At 37.1% G+C, this 13,825-nt stretch overlaps 1 protein-coding gene across 3 annotated transcripts in view; it reads left to right on the top strand.

Moving 5' to 3' along the window:
• Positions 1–13,825, top strand: part of ELOVL7 (ELOVL fatty acid elongase 7) — a 74,696-nt gene that overhangs the window by 52,883 nt on the left and 7,988 nt on the right. For all 3 annotated transcript variants that reach the window (XM_045494078.1, XM_045494071.1, XM_045494088.1), the window contains 4 exons: positions 2,635–2,825; positions 6,376–6,456; positions 7,315–7,371; positions 9,661–9,766. In XM_045494078.1, coding sequence (XP_045350034.1) covers positions 2,635–2,825; positions 6,376–6,456; positions 7,315–7,371; positions 9,661–9,766 — 435 coding nt within the window. The remainder of the gene's footprint in view (positions 1–2,634; positions 2,826–6,375; positions 6,457–7,314; positions 7,372–9,660; positions 9,767–13,825) is intronic.

The raw sequence follows: 13,825 nt of genomic DNA, 5'->3' as shown, positions 1-13,825 counted from the left end.
AGGGGTGCCTGGGTGGCTCAGTTGGTTAAGTGCCTGACTATTGGTTTTGGCTCAGGTCATGATCTCATAGTTCATGAGTCCAAGCCCCATGTCAGGCTCTGTGCTAAAAGCTCAGAGCCTGGAGCCTGCTTCGGATTCTGAGTCTCCCCTTCTCTCTCTCTGCCCTTCCCCACCTCAAAAATAAATTAACATTAAAAAAATTTTTTTTTAATAAATAAAAAAATATTTTCAGGGGTGCCTGTGTGGCTCAGTTGGTTAAGTGTCCAACTCTTGATTTCATCTTAAGTCGTGATCTCCTGGTTGGTGAGATCCAGCCCTACATCTGGCTGTGTGTGGACAGTGTGGTGCCTGCTTGGGATTCTCTCTTTCCCTCTGTATTTCTGCCCCATCCCTCCCTCTCTCTCTCTCAAAATAAATAAATAAACTTTAGAAAATATTAAAAAAATAAAAATATTTTCAGACATCAAAATATAGCCATAATATTATAATTACATTGAAATAAAACATCATCATCAAGAATTCAACCAGTATTTATATTTTGCCAATTATCTCATAAGAGTATCCTTTTTAAATGTTCATTTATTTTTGAGAAAGAGAGACAGAGTATGAGCAGGGGAGGGGCAGAAAGACACACACACACACAGATTCTGAAGCAGGCTCCAGGCTCTGAGCTGTCAGCACAGAGCCCGATGTGGGGCTTGAACTCACAAGCCGTGTTAGATCATGACCTGAGCTGAAGTCAGACGGTCAACGGACTGAGCCACCCAGTTGCCCCTTTTAAGGTATTTTTAACTGCTAGTTTGGTCACTTTTTATACTTGAGGCATTAAAATATTTACTCAAATTATTTACCCTGTAATAATAGCTGATATTAGAAATAACAATAACAAGTTTGACTTTAATGTTTTTTTTTCCTTTTCTACTTGAACAACATTTTAAATATATTAAGATGCTTAGATTATATCAATTTTTCTATCAGTCTATATATATATATATTGTTCCTTTTTTTGTGGTCAACTGGTGTTAAGAAACTTGTGGGACAAGTCTGACATTTTTTCATTTTAAGATTTGTTGCTTCTTTCATCATACTTATAGAAATTTTGTTTATCCTTGCAATACAAGAACTGCACATACATCTGTATTTGTTTATTCATTAGTATTTACTTCCTGATACATGGTAAGTATTTTGACATAAAGATTAGTTTTGATTTTCATTTTTTCTGAAAAATATTTTATGATCTATTTGAATATTTTTCTGTTTTTCTGCTGTTCAGGAATACCTGTTATTTTTGCAAGTCCACTGTTGATTTGGCATATATATTTTTTTTCTCAAATGCTTTTAAAAAATTTCATTATTGAAGTATAATTGACATACATGTTATATTAGTTTTAGATATACAGGATATTAATTCAGCAGTTCTTTACATTACTCTACACTCACCATGATAAGAGTGGTTACCATCTGTCACCATTACAGCATTATTAACTATATTCCCTGTGCTGAACTTTTCATCTCCAAAGCACATTTTATCTTCAGTTGCAGTGTTTTAAAAAAATGTTTATTTATTTTGAGAGAGAGAGCACATGAGTGGGAGAAGGGCAAAGAGAGAGGGAGAGAGAGAATCCCAGGCAGGCTCCATGCTGTCAGCATAGAGCCCAGTGTGGGGCTCGATCTTAGAAACTGTGAGATTATGACCTGAGCCAAAGTCAGGAGTCTGATGCCTAACTGATTGAGACACCCAGGTGCCCCTCAAGTTGCAATTTTTAACTGATCTAATTCTCCTGGTCTAGAAAGAGCAGTGACCAGGTGAATTTCTCTTTACATGGTTATGAGGCCAATATAGTCTCCCCACCCCCCCCACCCCCCCCACCCCCGCCCAAATGTCAGGTTAGTTAGCCTATTTTGGACACCTAGACCCATACTTTAAGTAGATAACGCTAAGTTCCCTTTCAGTTCTCTGATTTTGTGATACGGAATATATGGAAATGTCCCAGTTTCCTTGGGGAAAGAAGAAAGTCAAGAAACAGCAAAGACAAACATATTTTTATATATAAAAGAATATCTGGGTGGAGAAACTCTAAAATGTTGCTAGTGGTTATAGATGGATGGTGGAACTTTGCTGCATGTCCTCTGTTCCCCAGATCTACTCTGTATCCTGTGCTGGACCGTGAGGAACACAGTAGACTATATCCACAGGCTTACTCTCCTACCATCTGGTTCTGGTTGGTTTCAACCAGTGGAGAACCCCAGGAAACTAGAAAGAGAGAGAGAGGAGAGTGGTATTGAGATGTTAATTCCCCAGTCACTTCCATAGTTGCCTTATGCTGGCCCATTCCCTCCACTGAAGGTCACAGTTCCTCTCCTGGAGGGCTTGTCCATTTGACTCCTGGGTTCTGGTAACCACTACCTGCCTCCCTTTGCTCTTTGAGGCCTGTGGTGGTAACAGCCCTACTCTTTTTACTCTTCAGTAGGAGCCCTACTCCTAGCCCTTACTCTTAGGCTTCCAAAGACAGTAGTGATCATTGACCAAATAGTCTGCTGTCAACATTAGGATCTAAGTGCTTGTTTAAGAAATGCTGGTTGCTGTCAGTTATTTCTTGGCTCAATGAATGTGCACTTACATTTTGTTTTTAGATCCAAGAGTTGAAGACTGGCTCCTCATGTCCTCACCTCTGCCACAAACCATCATCCTGGGATTCTATGTCTATTTTGTCACTTCTCTAGGACCAAAGCTCATGGAGAATCGAAAACCCTTTGAACTCAAGAAAGCGATGATAACGTACAATTTTTCCATAGTGCTGTTTTCTATGTATATGTGTTATGAGGCAAGTGTCTTCAGTATTCCTAATGGGAGAATTTTGCCTGAGTCTTCCTGTTTTTCTGTCATTATATGTCTTGTTATAATTATAGTGATGACTCTTTGAGATTTAAGGAATTTTAGAAATTTAGCTCACTAGAGCAGGTATTTGCCAAAAAAAATTGTTATGTATAGACTGGGTATAGAGGATCTCAATATACTCTACCTCACAAGTAGTGAGAAAAATTAACATTAAGTGTGGGGACTTGCACATACTTAGTCTTAATAGATGATTGAATGAATCCATACGTGTTAGTTTTCAGGAAACTCATACATGGAGAAATTAAGTAACTTACTCAAAGTAGCATAGCTACTGTAGTATTAGTGGAGGACCAATATTTGAATCCAGGTCTGTCTGACATCAGGAGCTCATCCTGACTCTGTAATGAGTTACCATCACCATGGTAGGAAGCTCTGATGAGCTGTAAGATGGTAGACTGTTTAGGTTTGATTTAGATGGGCCTTATAGGGACAGGGAATTTAGACTCCTACAAAGCAGTACCTGAGGGAGTCTGTCCCTTAATTGTTACTTTGTTACTAAGAGAGATGAGGATCTTCCAGGACCCAAGAGTAGACTCATGGTTTCTCTCTCACCCACTCTGCTATTAACAACCTTCACCCAGCCTCACTTACCTGCTTTTCTGTGATTCCTTGCTTCTTTTCTAATACTGGCGGTCTCCCTCATCCTCTACTCCTTAGTTACTTCTTTGCAGCATAGCCTATGCTTCCACAGAACTGGAACTCTCTAGGGCCCACCATGACCCCTCTGGCCCCTCTTGACACCATGACCTCTGCACATGCATCCCTCCTACCTGATTCCTGCTGCGAATCCACCTGATTGAGTCACCTTAAATCTGCTGGAGCCTCATTACCGGCCTCCCTGCAGTCTGGACTTACCTTGCTACCTTCTATTTCTTCTACTTTATTACCAAAATTAACTACAAGCTACCTTACTGTCCCTTCCGGATCATGAATAACTGAAAGGGAAAGAGTAATAGAGGTGGTCTAACCAGGTTATGAGAGATAGGAAATAACCTGTAGAGCCTATAAGAGAGTGACCTAGTAGCCAGGAGACCAGGGGCCAGTTAGTACCAGTTATGCTACTAACCAGCTGCCTCATTTTGAGCAAGTTACTTAACCTCTCCAGGCCTTAGTTCTCCTGTTTTATCGAGTCAGGATTAAACCAGATTGTCTCTCCGTTCCCTTTATGCTCTGTGTCTGATTGTGCCATTCAGTGTGATATCCCCAAATACATTTCTCAGGAAGTAATTAAATTATAGCCAGTAAGTTTGGTTTCTTGTTTTAGCAATTGCAATGTAAAAGAAGTTTTGAAAATATCTGAATTTGGCAGTTTCTATCTCCCATTAATCACTCATACTAGAGTTACTTATGTGCCAATTTTGGGGTTTATTACCTGCCAAATGAACGTTATCACTCGTTCTTCTTAATTGCCTGAAATATAGACATATATGTCAGAAGTTTTGTAGACTGTTAAAATGTTCTTAATCTTAATATCAGGAAGGCATTAGGCTTCACTCTGTCTTTAAACAAAGACTTTTGACAGCTGGTCAGGATGTCATCTCCAGAACACCGAACACATGGTTTACTGGGTGTAGCACAATTGCATTAGGTCTACAGAGGAAACACCTCCACTAGGGATGTTAGGGAAAATATGAACAAGGTGAAAGGGAAGTACACCAGACTAAAGGATCCCACGTGCCTTATCGTGTAGTGATGGTTTTGAATGTGCTAATTACTTGGCACCAGTCAGACATTAATAGAGAGACACTGGTGAAGACCACCCAGGAGCCCATGTCACAGGGTTTCTCTTGTCCAGCTCAGTGTTTATTTGGGGTAGGGTATGGTGGAGAGCCAGCATCCCCATTAGGTAAGTGGACTTTCAGTTTTACTTGGATCAGTTAGAAGATAGTCTGAATGGAAGAGAATATGACACTCACTGACAGATCAGGATTTTGTACAACAGAATTAGCTGTTTTTCCACCACATTCCATTGTTCCCTTGAGGAAAAACTTATTAACTTGTTTTTGTAAGTTACTTTTCTCACTCTTAAAATATGTCTTATACTTTTGTGAATCTTAAGATAATCTTTTTTTAAGATTTCATAATTGACCAAGTTAAGAGTGAGATTAAATATCTTATGAATTAAGCTTGGAGTCGATATCAGAAAAGGATGGTATGATTTTGAACACCACAATCTAAACAGTTGTTTTAGCTCCTTTGTTTCTTTTTGTTTTTCACCATTAAAATATCATTCTGCTAATGCCTCATAAACTTTTGCCTTTAAAAATTAATTTATGATAAAGTTTTCATTTTAGCTTTAATAGTAACTAAAAGTAGAAATTTAAAATGTGCATTAATGGCAGAAAATGATGTAACCATTATACTGAAAAAGAAGGCATTTATTATACTGAAGAAGAAGATGCTGGCACTTGAGAGAATAGGATGTCAGAGATGAGCTGATCATATTGCGAGGATACTAAGTTAAGCCAACTATTTATATGTGCATTAATTTAAAATTAGAGCCCTTGGATGAGCACTGGGTGTTGTATGGAAACCAATTTGACAATAAATTTCATATATTAAAAAAAAAACATACTAGAAAAATAAAATAAAATAAAATTAGAGCCCTTAGCTTTTCATTTTCAGATACTGTTTCATTTTTTAAAATTTTATTAAAGTTTTTATTTGAATCAGATAGTGTTTTAAAAGAACTTCCCACCATCATACTAAAAGAATGTCCATATAAATCTTTGAATTGAGGTTCAGATAACAACAATAGGCTTTTTCTTCCCACCACTAGTCTATGATTCCTTAGTGGGTGTGCTGGAATTAAGGCATGCCAAATTGCACTCTTACTGATAACATTTTCCTCTCTTACTTGCTATGTGAATCCAAAGATGAACTGATCTCTGAGTCTTGTGTTTCATCAATCTTGATTTTAAGACCCACAGACTACCCCTTCACATTATACCCACTAGTGAAGGACAGGAAAATGCAGTTATGGCAACCCTCTTATGAGTACCGTGAGGAATCTTGGTTTGCCTATGTATTTTATTGACTAATTGAGAAGACTGGAAATCACCAGAAAGGACTGTTTTCAGACCCACTAATTCCCTTCAGAGTACACAAATATACTAATGGGCATATATAGATGTACACATATGTACATATACTGACATATACCTACCAGTATTTGCTGTTGAGGCAAAACACTCCCAATGTTTTATTCTCCACCATATCAGAATAATCATCCTAAGAAATGGACACTTGAATATGAACACAGTTGATAGAAATAATAGATGATTGTACACTTTTGAAAATTCTTGTTGCTTTGACTATCAATTGAGTTGCTAGTTCTAACTGTTCTAGCCTGGCTTTCCCACTGACCTGAATGCTGGCTCAGCTGAGAATGTGGTGAGGAGGCACAATCAAAACTACCTTTATTATAGCTGTTGAGCAAATGCTTCCTTCTTTAATATGCATGTGCTCTCTTACAGTTTGTGATGTCTGGCTGGGGTACAGGTTATTCATTTCGATGTGAAATTGTTGACTACTCACAGTCACCTTTAGCACTGAGGGTAAGTTTCTCTTTGGAATATCTTGTAACTCAAATTAAATGTTAAAACTTCTGAGATTCTATTTTTTAACACTTAATGTGAACTCAGAAGAAGTAAATGACTCATCTATCAGATTATATGTATTGAGAGAAAACTAAAAGTTATCAGAAAGAATCAAATGAAATCAGGTGTGTAGTTTTCTGTTTAATGAAAATTGGTACTTTTATTTTTTAACTTCCTGGACTTAAAAACAAATTCATATCTGGTTCCTCAAAAAAAGTAAAAATATAATTCCCATATGATCTGGCAATTCCATTTCTGGGTGTATACCTAAAAGAATTGAACACAGGGACTCAGGTATCTGTACTCCCCTGTTCATAGCAGCATTATTAACATGTCCACGGACAGATGAATGGACAAAGAAAACATGGCATGTACATACAATGGGATATTATTCAGCCTTAGCAAAGATGGAAATTCTGACACATGCTATAACATGGATGAGCCTTGAGGGCATTATGCTAAGTGAAATAATCAAGGCACGAAAGGGTAAATACGGTATGATTCTATTACATGTGGTGCCTAGAGTAGTCCAATTCAGAGACAGAAAGTAAAATGGTAGTTTTCTGGACCCATGGGTGGGAGGGGAGATCTTACTTAACAGGTCCAGAGCCTCAGTTTTGCAAGATGAAAAGAATTCTCTGGATGGATGGTGGTACTGGTTGAGCAACAAAATGAATGTACTAACTGCCACCAACCTGAACACTTAAAAATGGTTAAGATGGTAAATTTGGTTATGTGTATTTTGCCAAATTAAAAAAATAAAATTTTCCTCTGTATAAAAATAAGATAAATTTGTATCTTTGTGTGTTTCTGCAGATGGTACGCACCTGTTGGCTTTATTACTTCTCCAAATTTATTGAGCTATTAGATACTGTGAGTATGTGGTCACCACATTTGGTAAATGTTTGATGTCTCAATGGAAGCAATAAACTGCTAGAGTTCAGTTGTTGTCTGATAACTTTGGTTGTCTCTGTACTTCAGGCAGAACTCCTATTATCTCTTACCTTTTATTATCAGTAATTTTAGAGAATAGATAGTATAAGCTTTTTTTTTTTTTCTGGTCTTTTGCAAACTCCAAAGGTTTTTTTTATGTATCTACTGCCTCATTAGGATAAGCATGTAACTGTCATATACATTGCAAAACTGTGTATCTTTTTGGAGATGGATGACAGGTGTTTTGGGAAGCAAGCTCAGGAATCAAAGAGCAGAAAACATTTTACCTTGGGTTCTGCCAGTGTAAAGCAAAGCACTCTGTCATCCATATTCCTTTAAGAGGATAAATGCTTCATAATTCTTAAACATAAATTAGGATATCATCCCTGGGGTATCAGTAATTTTGGTAATATCAAAACTATCTCCAGCTGCCGTTCTGAAGTTCATGCTTACTAGGTGTTCTCTCTTCCCACATAAGATCCTTTGAAGATCAGCTCTGAATTTGGATGACTGGGCTCTGGGGGAAGCAAGTGCCATGGAGTAGGGTACATGATGAGAGGAGAATGCTGTGTACTTCTGTTTTCAGAGTAGCTTAGGAAAGCTGGATATTTATCATATCTTTGGGATATGTGGGTCTTAGTTATCTGGAACCAGTTCTGTCTGTCTAAGACAGACAAGTGTGTTCTATCTTCACAGTACATACAAATATGTTTCTTGTAGCAAATCTCAACATGCTTCACCTTCTCACCTCAACAATCACATAATGTTAGAATTGGAAAGGACTTTAGTGAGCATAGCATACAGTAGTTCTCAAACTTGGGCATGCATTAGAATTGCCCAGAGGGCTTGTTAGAAACACAGATGCCTGCACCCCACCCCTAGAGTTTCTAATTTGCTAGGTCCTATGTTGGCCTCAAGAATTGCATTTCTTTTAAGTACTCAGGTGATGTTATTGCTGTTGGCCTAGGGTCCACACTTTGAGACCTCTACTGTAGTTCAGTGGTTCTCAGCCTTCATGAGGCTGAGGCAAGAGGATTAACTGCATTAGAAAACAACAACAACAACAACAAAAACAACAACAACAACAACAACAACCTAGGTCCCACCTCCAGAGATTTGGTGCCATATGGTCTATAGTTAGAAACCAGGCATGGTGTTTTTGAAAAGCTTCTTGGACATTGGCATATACAGCCAGGGTTGAGAACCACTAATCTGGTTCAGAGCCCTCAATCTGAAAGTAAATTGAAGCCAGGAAGGTAAGTAATTTACCCAGAGGAATGCTGCTACTGTCTGGGGTCAGGGTCCCAGATAGCTGGTTTGGGGCTTTTCCGTTGCACCATGCTGCCTTCTTCCATGTGCATAATAAGCAAATGCTTCTCGGCCTCATTTTTTCTGCTTTGCATGTTCTCAGTTCCACGTTCCACAAAAAAACTGTTGGTGCCTCTGTGTTCTTCCCTGAACCACATTTTTCAAATACTACTATGGATACTTTTTTTGTGCTGCTCTGTTTAGTCTGTATTTAGAAGTCTGACTCAATACTGGTATTCTGAATTTTCAGTATTTTTTGAACATTTAATTCTGCTCTCGAATTTAAATTTCCCCCTGCTTTTGCCTGCCTTTTCTCCTCTTTGTTTGTAGAATTTCTGCAAACCGCGGGTGCATTCAATCTGGATGGTGCCTTTGCTGCTCTTCTCATTTTTCCTAGGCTACTTTTTTTTTTCTCCATCCTGTTTCTATAAAACCCCTCAAGTTTTTCCCTTTTCATCTCTATCTACTAATAATATGCTAACTTTTGGTTTGTTGCAAGTCCTCTTTCAGTTTGCTTAATCCCTTATCTAAATTAGTAGGATGTGTCTTAAGAATTGAGACTCTCTGCTTTCCCATGCACTTCAAAATCCACGTGGATGTTTTCCTGCCAATAATAATTCTTTCAATATTCTTTGGCCATGTTCTTCACTTTCCATTTTTGATTTTAAAATCTGCATTCAATTTCTTTAACACCTTTTTATTGATTCTCCCATGACTAGGCATCATACCAAAGTTCCTTCATACTAATGAGCTTTTGAGCTACCCCTTGGAGAATCAGCTGCTTCTGTGAGCATTCTCTAAGGCAGCCCTTTCAATGCAAGTGATGATGGGAAATAGTTTGTACTTTGCCAATACTTTTGTAACAGTAGATATATCATTGCATGATTTTATATGAACTTGATTTTTTTAAAATTATTTCAGATCTTTTTTGTTCTGCGTAAGAAAAATAGCCAAGTGACTTTCCTGCATGTCTTCCATCATACCATCATGCCATGGACCTGGTGGTTTGGAGTCAAATTTGCTGCAGGTAGCCAAGGGAGATTTGGGATCATGTGTAATGAGCGATTACATTTTTGTATATTGTAAACACAAATTCTGTCCTGCAATGTGATTTAGAAGAAACTCAAAACATCAAAGAATTAATTTGGTCAAACTTCTGACTTTCATTATTACCTGAAACATAAAATTTAACCTAGATCCCTCCTCCACCCTCCCCTCTTTAGATACACATGACTTTTAGGTATAGTCTTCTACTCATATCCTTTAGTTGTTTTGTTTGGATTTTACTCTTTCCCCAGATAGTTCTTTTAAATGTCATTAACTAAATAAAAACAAAAAAAATGGTACAAGCTTTAATTTCGTAGATATATAGATAAATACTCCTAATTGTTTCCAGGAAGTTAGAATGTTGGTCTCAAGTTCTAGTCTTTTTTGCATTCACATTTCATCCCCTACCAATTCTGTAAAGATGTGTCAAATTGTGGTTGTCTAAACTTTGTTAAACATCCCACCATATTAAAAGATATTATTTTGATATTTTTTGAAGTTAAAAGTACTTTAAAACAAAAGCTTGGCAAACAGATTCTTGTTCGTTTGGTTTTCATTTTATGCTTCTGAACATCTAGAATCGGAAAAAACAGATTAAGTAATTTTACCCTCTCATAAAGTATTAAATAAATGATACCCCCAAGGATATACACGTATTAGCAAAAATTGGTTGGGAGATTTATTTACGTGAGTTTATTAAATTTAAGAAGTCTTCGAGTTAGATAATACTTTAAAATTTCTGCAAATAGCTCACCTCTATTATGCATTCTGACTTTGTATGACTAAAAAGAGAAACCACAATTGAGGAACTCTTCTTTGAGTTTTAGAGTCTGTAGGCATAAGGAAAAATCTGCATATCTTGTAACAGGAGAGGGTGTGAGTAAGCTAGTGGCATGAAAGAGATACCAGAACCTAGAGAAGCCAGAGGGCTGTCTCTACTATGGCCTTTGGGCATCAGATTTTCCAATATGTGAAGTATTTCCTTGCCCCAAACTGGCATTTATGTGTCACAGATTTTTAAAAAGTGAAAGTCACTGTTTTTCCTTATAATGTATGTAAAAATGTAACTCATTATAATAAGATAGTCTCTTCTGTGTCCATTTCATAAATCAAGGATAGCTATATTACTTAGTCTCCATTATTATACTTAACTTCATATGTTTTTGTTTTCTCTCACATGCATATCAGTTCTTTGAATAGGATTTTCATTGACATTTCATTTGTGTTGGCCAAAAATTAAAAAATACCATCCATTAATAAAATGGTTATGGGGGCGCCTGGGTGGCGCAGTCGGTTAAGCGTCCGACTTCAGCCAGGTCACGATCTCGCGGTCCGTGAGTTCGAGCCCCGCGTTGGGCTCTGTGCTGACAGCTCAGAGCCTGGAGCCTGTTTCAGATTCTGTGTCTCCCTCTCTCTCTGCCCCTCCCCTGTTCATGCTCTGTCTCTCTCTCTGTCTCAAAAATAAATAAACGTTAAAAAAAAAATAAAATAAAATGGTTATGAATTCTTGTGTATATATAATTGCGAAATTCAAATGATATCAAGGGACATTTAGCTCATCTTCTCTTTTCAGCAGTTTGACTCCAAAATTATCAGAAATAGGTATTTATTTTATTTTAAAGTATGCTAGCAAAAGTTCTTTCACACCCTTATAATTTATTTATGCAGATTTCTTCTCTGAGACTAGAATGTTACATCACAACACTGAAAAATAAATATAAATTTAAAAAAGATTGGGAGGAAGTACCTCAAAATACAGTGATTTAGAAATAGTGCACAAAAAGTGGTTTCCCTCTCCACCTTTATCCTTCTCTGTTTTTTCTAAGTTGAATGTCTATTGGTTCTATAATGGAGAAAATGGACTTTATTTGAAGAACAGAGTTGAGCAGTTTTTTCCTAGATTATCTAGAGTGATTTTTTTTGAATTTTTAAAAAAATTTATGTAAATCCAAGTTAGTTAACATATAGTGTAATACTGATTTCAGGAGTAGAATTGAGTGATTCATCACCTACATAGAACACCCAGGCTCATCCCAACAAGTGTCCTCCTTAATGTCCATCACCCATTTATCCTATCTCCCCACTCAGCACCCGTCCAGCAATCCTCAGTTTGTTCTCAGTATTTAAGAGTCTCTTATGGTTTGCCTCCCTCTCTCTTTTTATCTTATTTTTCCTTCCCTTCTCTTATGTTCATCTGTTTTGTTTCTTAAATTCCACATATGAGTGAAATCATATGATATTTATCTCTCTCTAACTTATTTCGCTTTAGGATAATACATTCTAGTTCCATCTATGTTGTTAAAAGTGGCAAGATTTCATTCTTTTTGATTGCCAAGTAATATTTTGGTGTGTGTATGTGTATATATATATATATATATATATATACACATACACACACACACACACATATATACATACACACACACACATACACACACCACATCTTTACCCATTCATTAGTTGGTGGATATTTGGGCTCTTTCCATAATTGGGCTGTTGTTGATAGTGCTGCTATAAACATTGGGGTGCATGTGCCCCTTCGAATTAGCATTTTTTTATCCTTTGGATAAATACCTCTAGTAGTACAATTGCTGGGTTATAGGGTAGTTTTATTTTTAATTTTTTGAGCAACCTCCATACTGTTTTTCAGAGTGGCTGCACAAGTTTGCGTTCCCACCAGCAGTGTAAGTGTTCCCCTTTCTCCACATCCTTGCCAACATCTGTTGTTTCCTGAGTTGTTAATTTTAGCCATGCTGACAGGTGTCATGTGGTATCTCATTGTGGTTTTGATTTGTATTTCCCTGAAGATGAATGATGTGGAACATCTTTGTGCATGTCTGTTAGCCATCTGGATATCTTCTTTCAAAAAGTGTGTGTTCGTGTCTTTGGCACATTTCTTCACTGGATTATTTGAGTTTGATAAATTCTTTATAGATTTTGAATACTAACCCTTTATCTGATATGTCATTTGCAAATATCTTCTCCCATTCTGTCTGTTGCCTTTTACTTTTGTTGATTGTTTCCTTCACTGTACAGAAGCTTTTTATCTTGATGAGGTCCCAATAGTTCATTTTTGCTTTTGTTTCCCTTGCCTCTGGAGACATGTCTAGTAAGAAGTTGCTGCAGCCAAGGTCAAAGAGGTTGTTTTCTCCTCTGGGATTTTGATGGTTTTGTGTCTAACATTTAGGTCTTTTATCCATTTTGAGTTTATTTTTGTGTATGGTGTAAGAAAAGGGTTTCAGATTCATTCTTCTGCATGTCGCCGTCCAGTTTTCCCACTACCATTTGCTGAAGAGACTGTCTTTTTTCCATTGGATATTCTTACCTGCATTGTCAAAGATTAGTCAGCCATACATTTGTAGGTCCATTTCTGGCTTCTCTGTTCTGTTCCTTTGATCTGTGTTTCTGTTTTTGTGCCATTACATACCGTCTTGATGATTACAGCTTTGTAATATAGCTTGAAGTCCAGAATTATGATGCCTCCAGCTTTGGTTTTCTTTTTTTTAGTATTACTTTGGCTATTTGGGACCTTTTCTTGTTCCATCCAAATTTTGGAATTGTTTGTTCTAGCTCTGTGAAGAATGTTGGTTTTTTTTTTTTTTTTTTATATAGGGATGGCATTGACTACGTAGATTGCTTTGGGTAGTATCGACATTTTAACAATATTTGTTCTTCCAGTCCATGAGCGTGGAATGTTTTTACAGTTCTTTGTGTCTTCTACAATTTCTTTCATAAGCTTTTTGTAGTTTTCAACGTATAGATCTTTTACCTGTTTAGTTAAGTTTATTTCTAGTTATTTTATGGTTTTGGTGCTATTGTAATTGAGATCGATTCCTTGATTTCTCCTTCTGCTACATTATTTGTGTATAGAAATGTCATAGATTTCTGTACATTGGTTTTATATCCTGCTACTTTGCTGAATTCGTATATTAGTTCTAGCAGTTTTTTGGGTGAGCCCTTTTCTAAAGTGTATCTTTGAAGGGGAGACTGGGTGGCTAAGTCCGTTAAGCGTCCGACTTCGGCTCAAGTCATGATCTCA

The sequence above is a fragment of the Leopardus geoffroyi genome, chromosome A1 (assembly GCF_018350155.1).
Source record: "Leopardus geoffroyi isolate Oge1 chromosome A1, O.geoffroyi_Oge1_pat1.0, whole genome shotgun sequence".
Classification (NCBI taxonomy): domain Eukaryota; kingdom Metazoa; phylum Chordata; class Mammalia; order Carnivora; family Felidae; genus Leopardus; species Leopardus geoffroyi.
The sequence above is the reverse complement of the archived record's forward strand: the minus strand, read 5'-3'. Positions and strand labels throughout refer to the sequence as shown.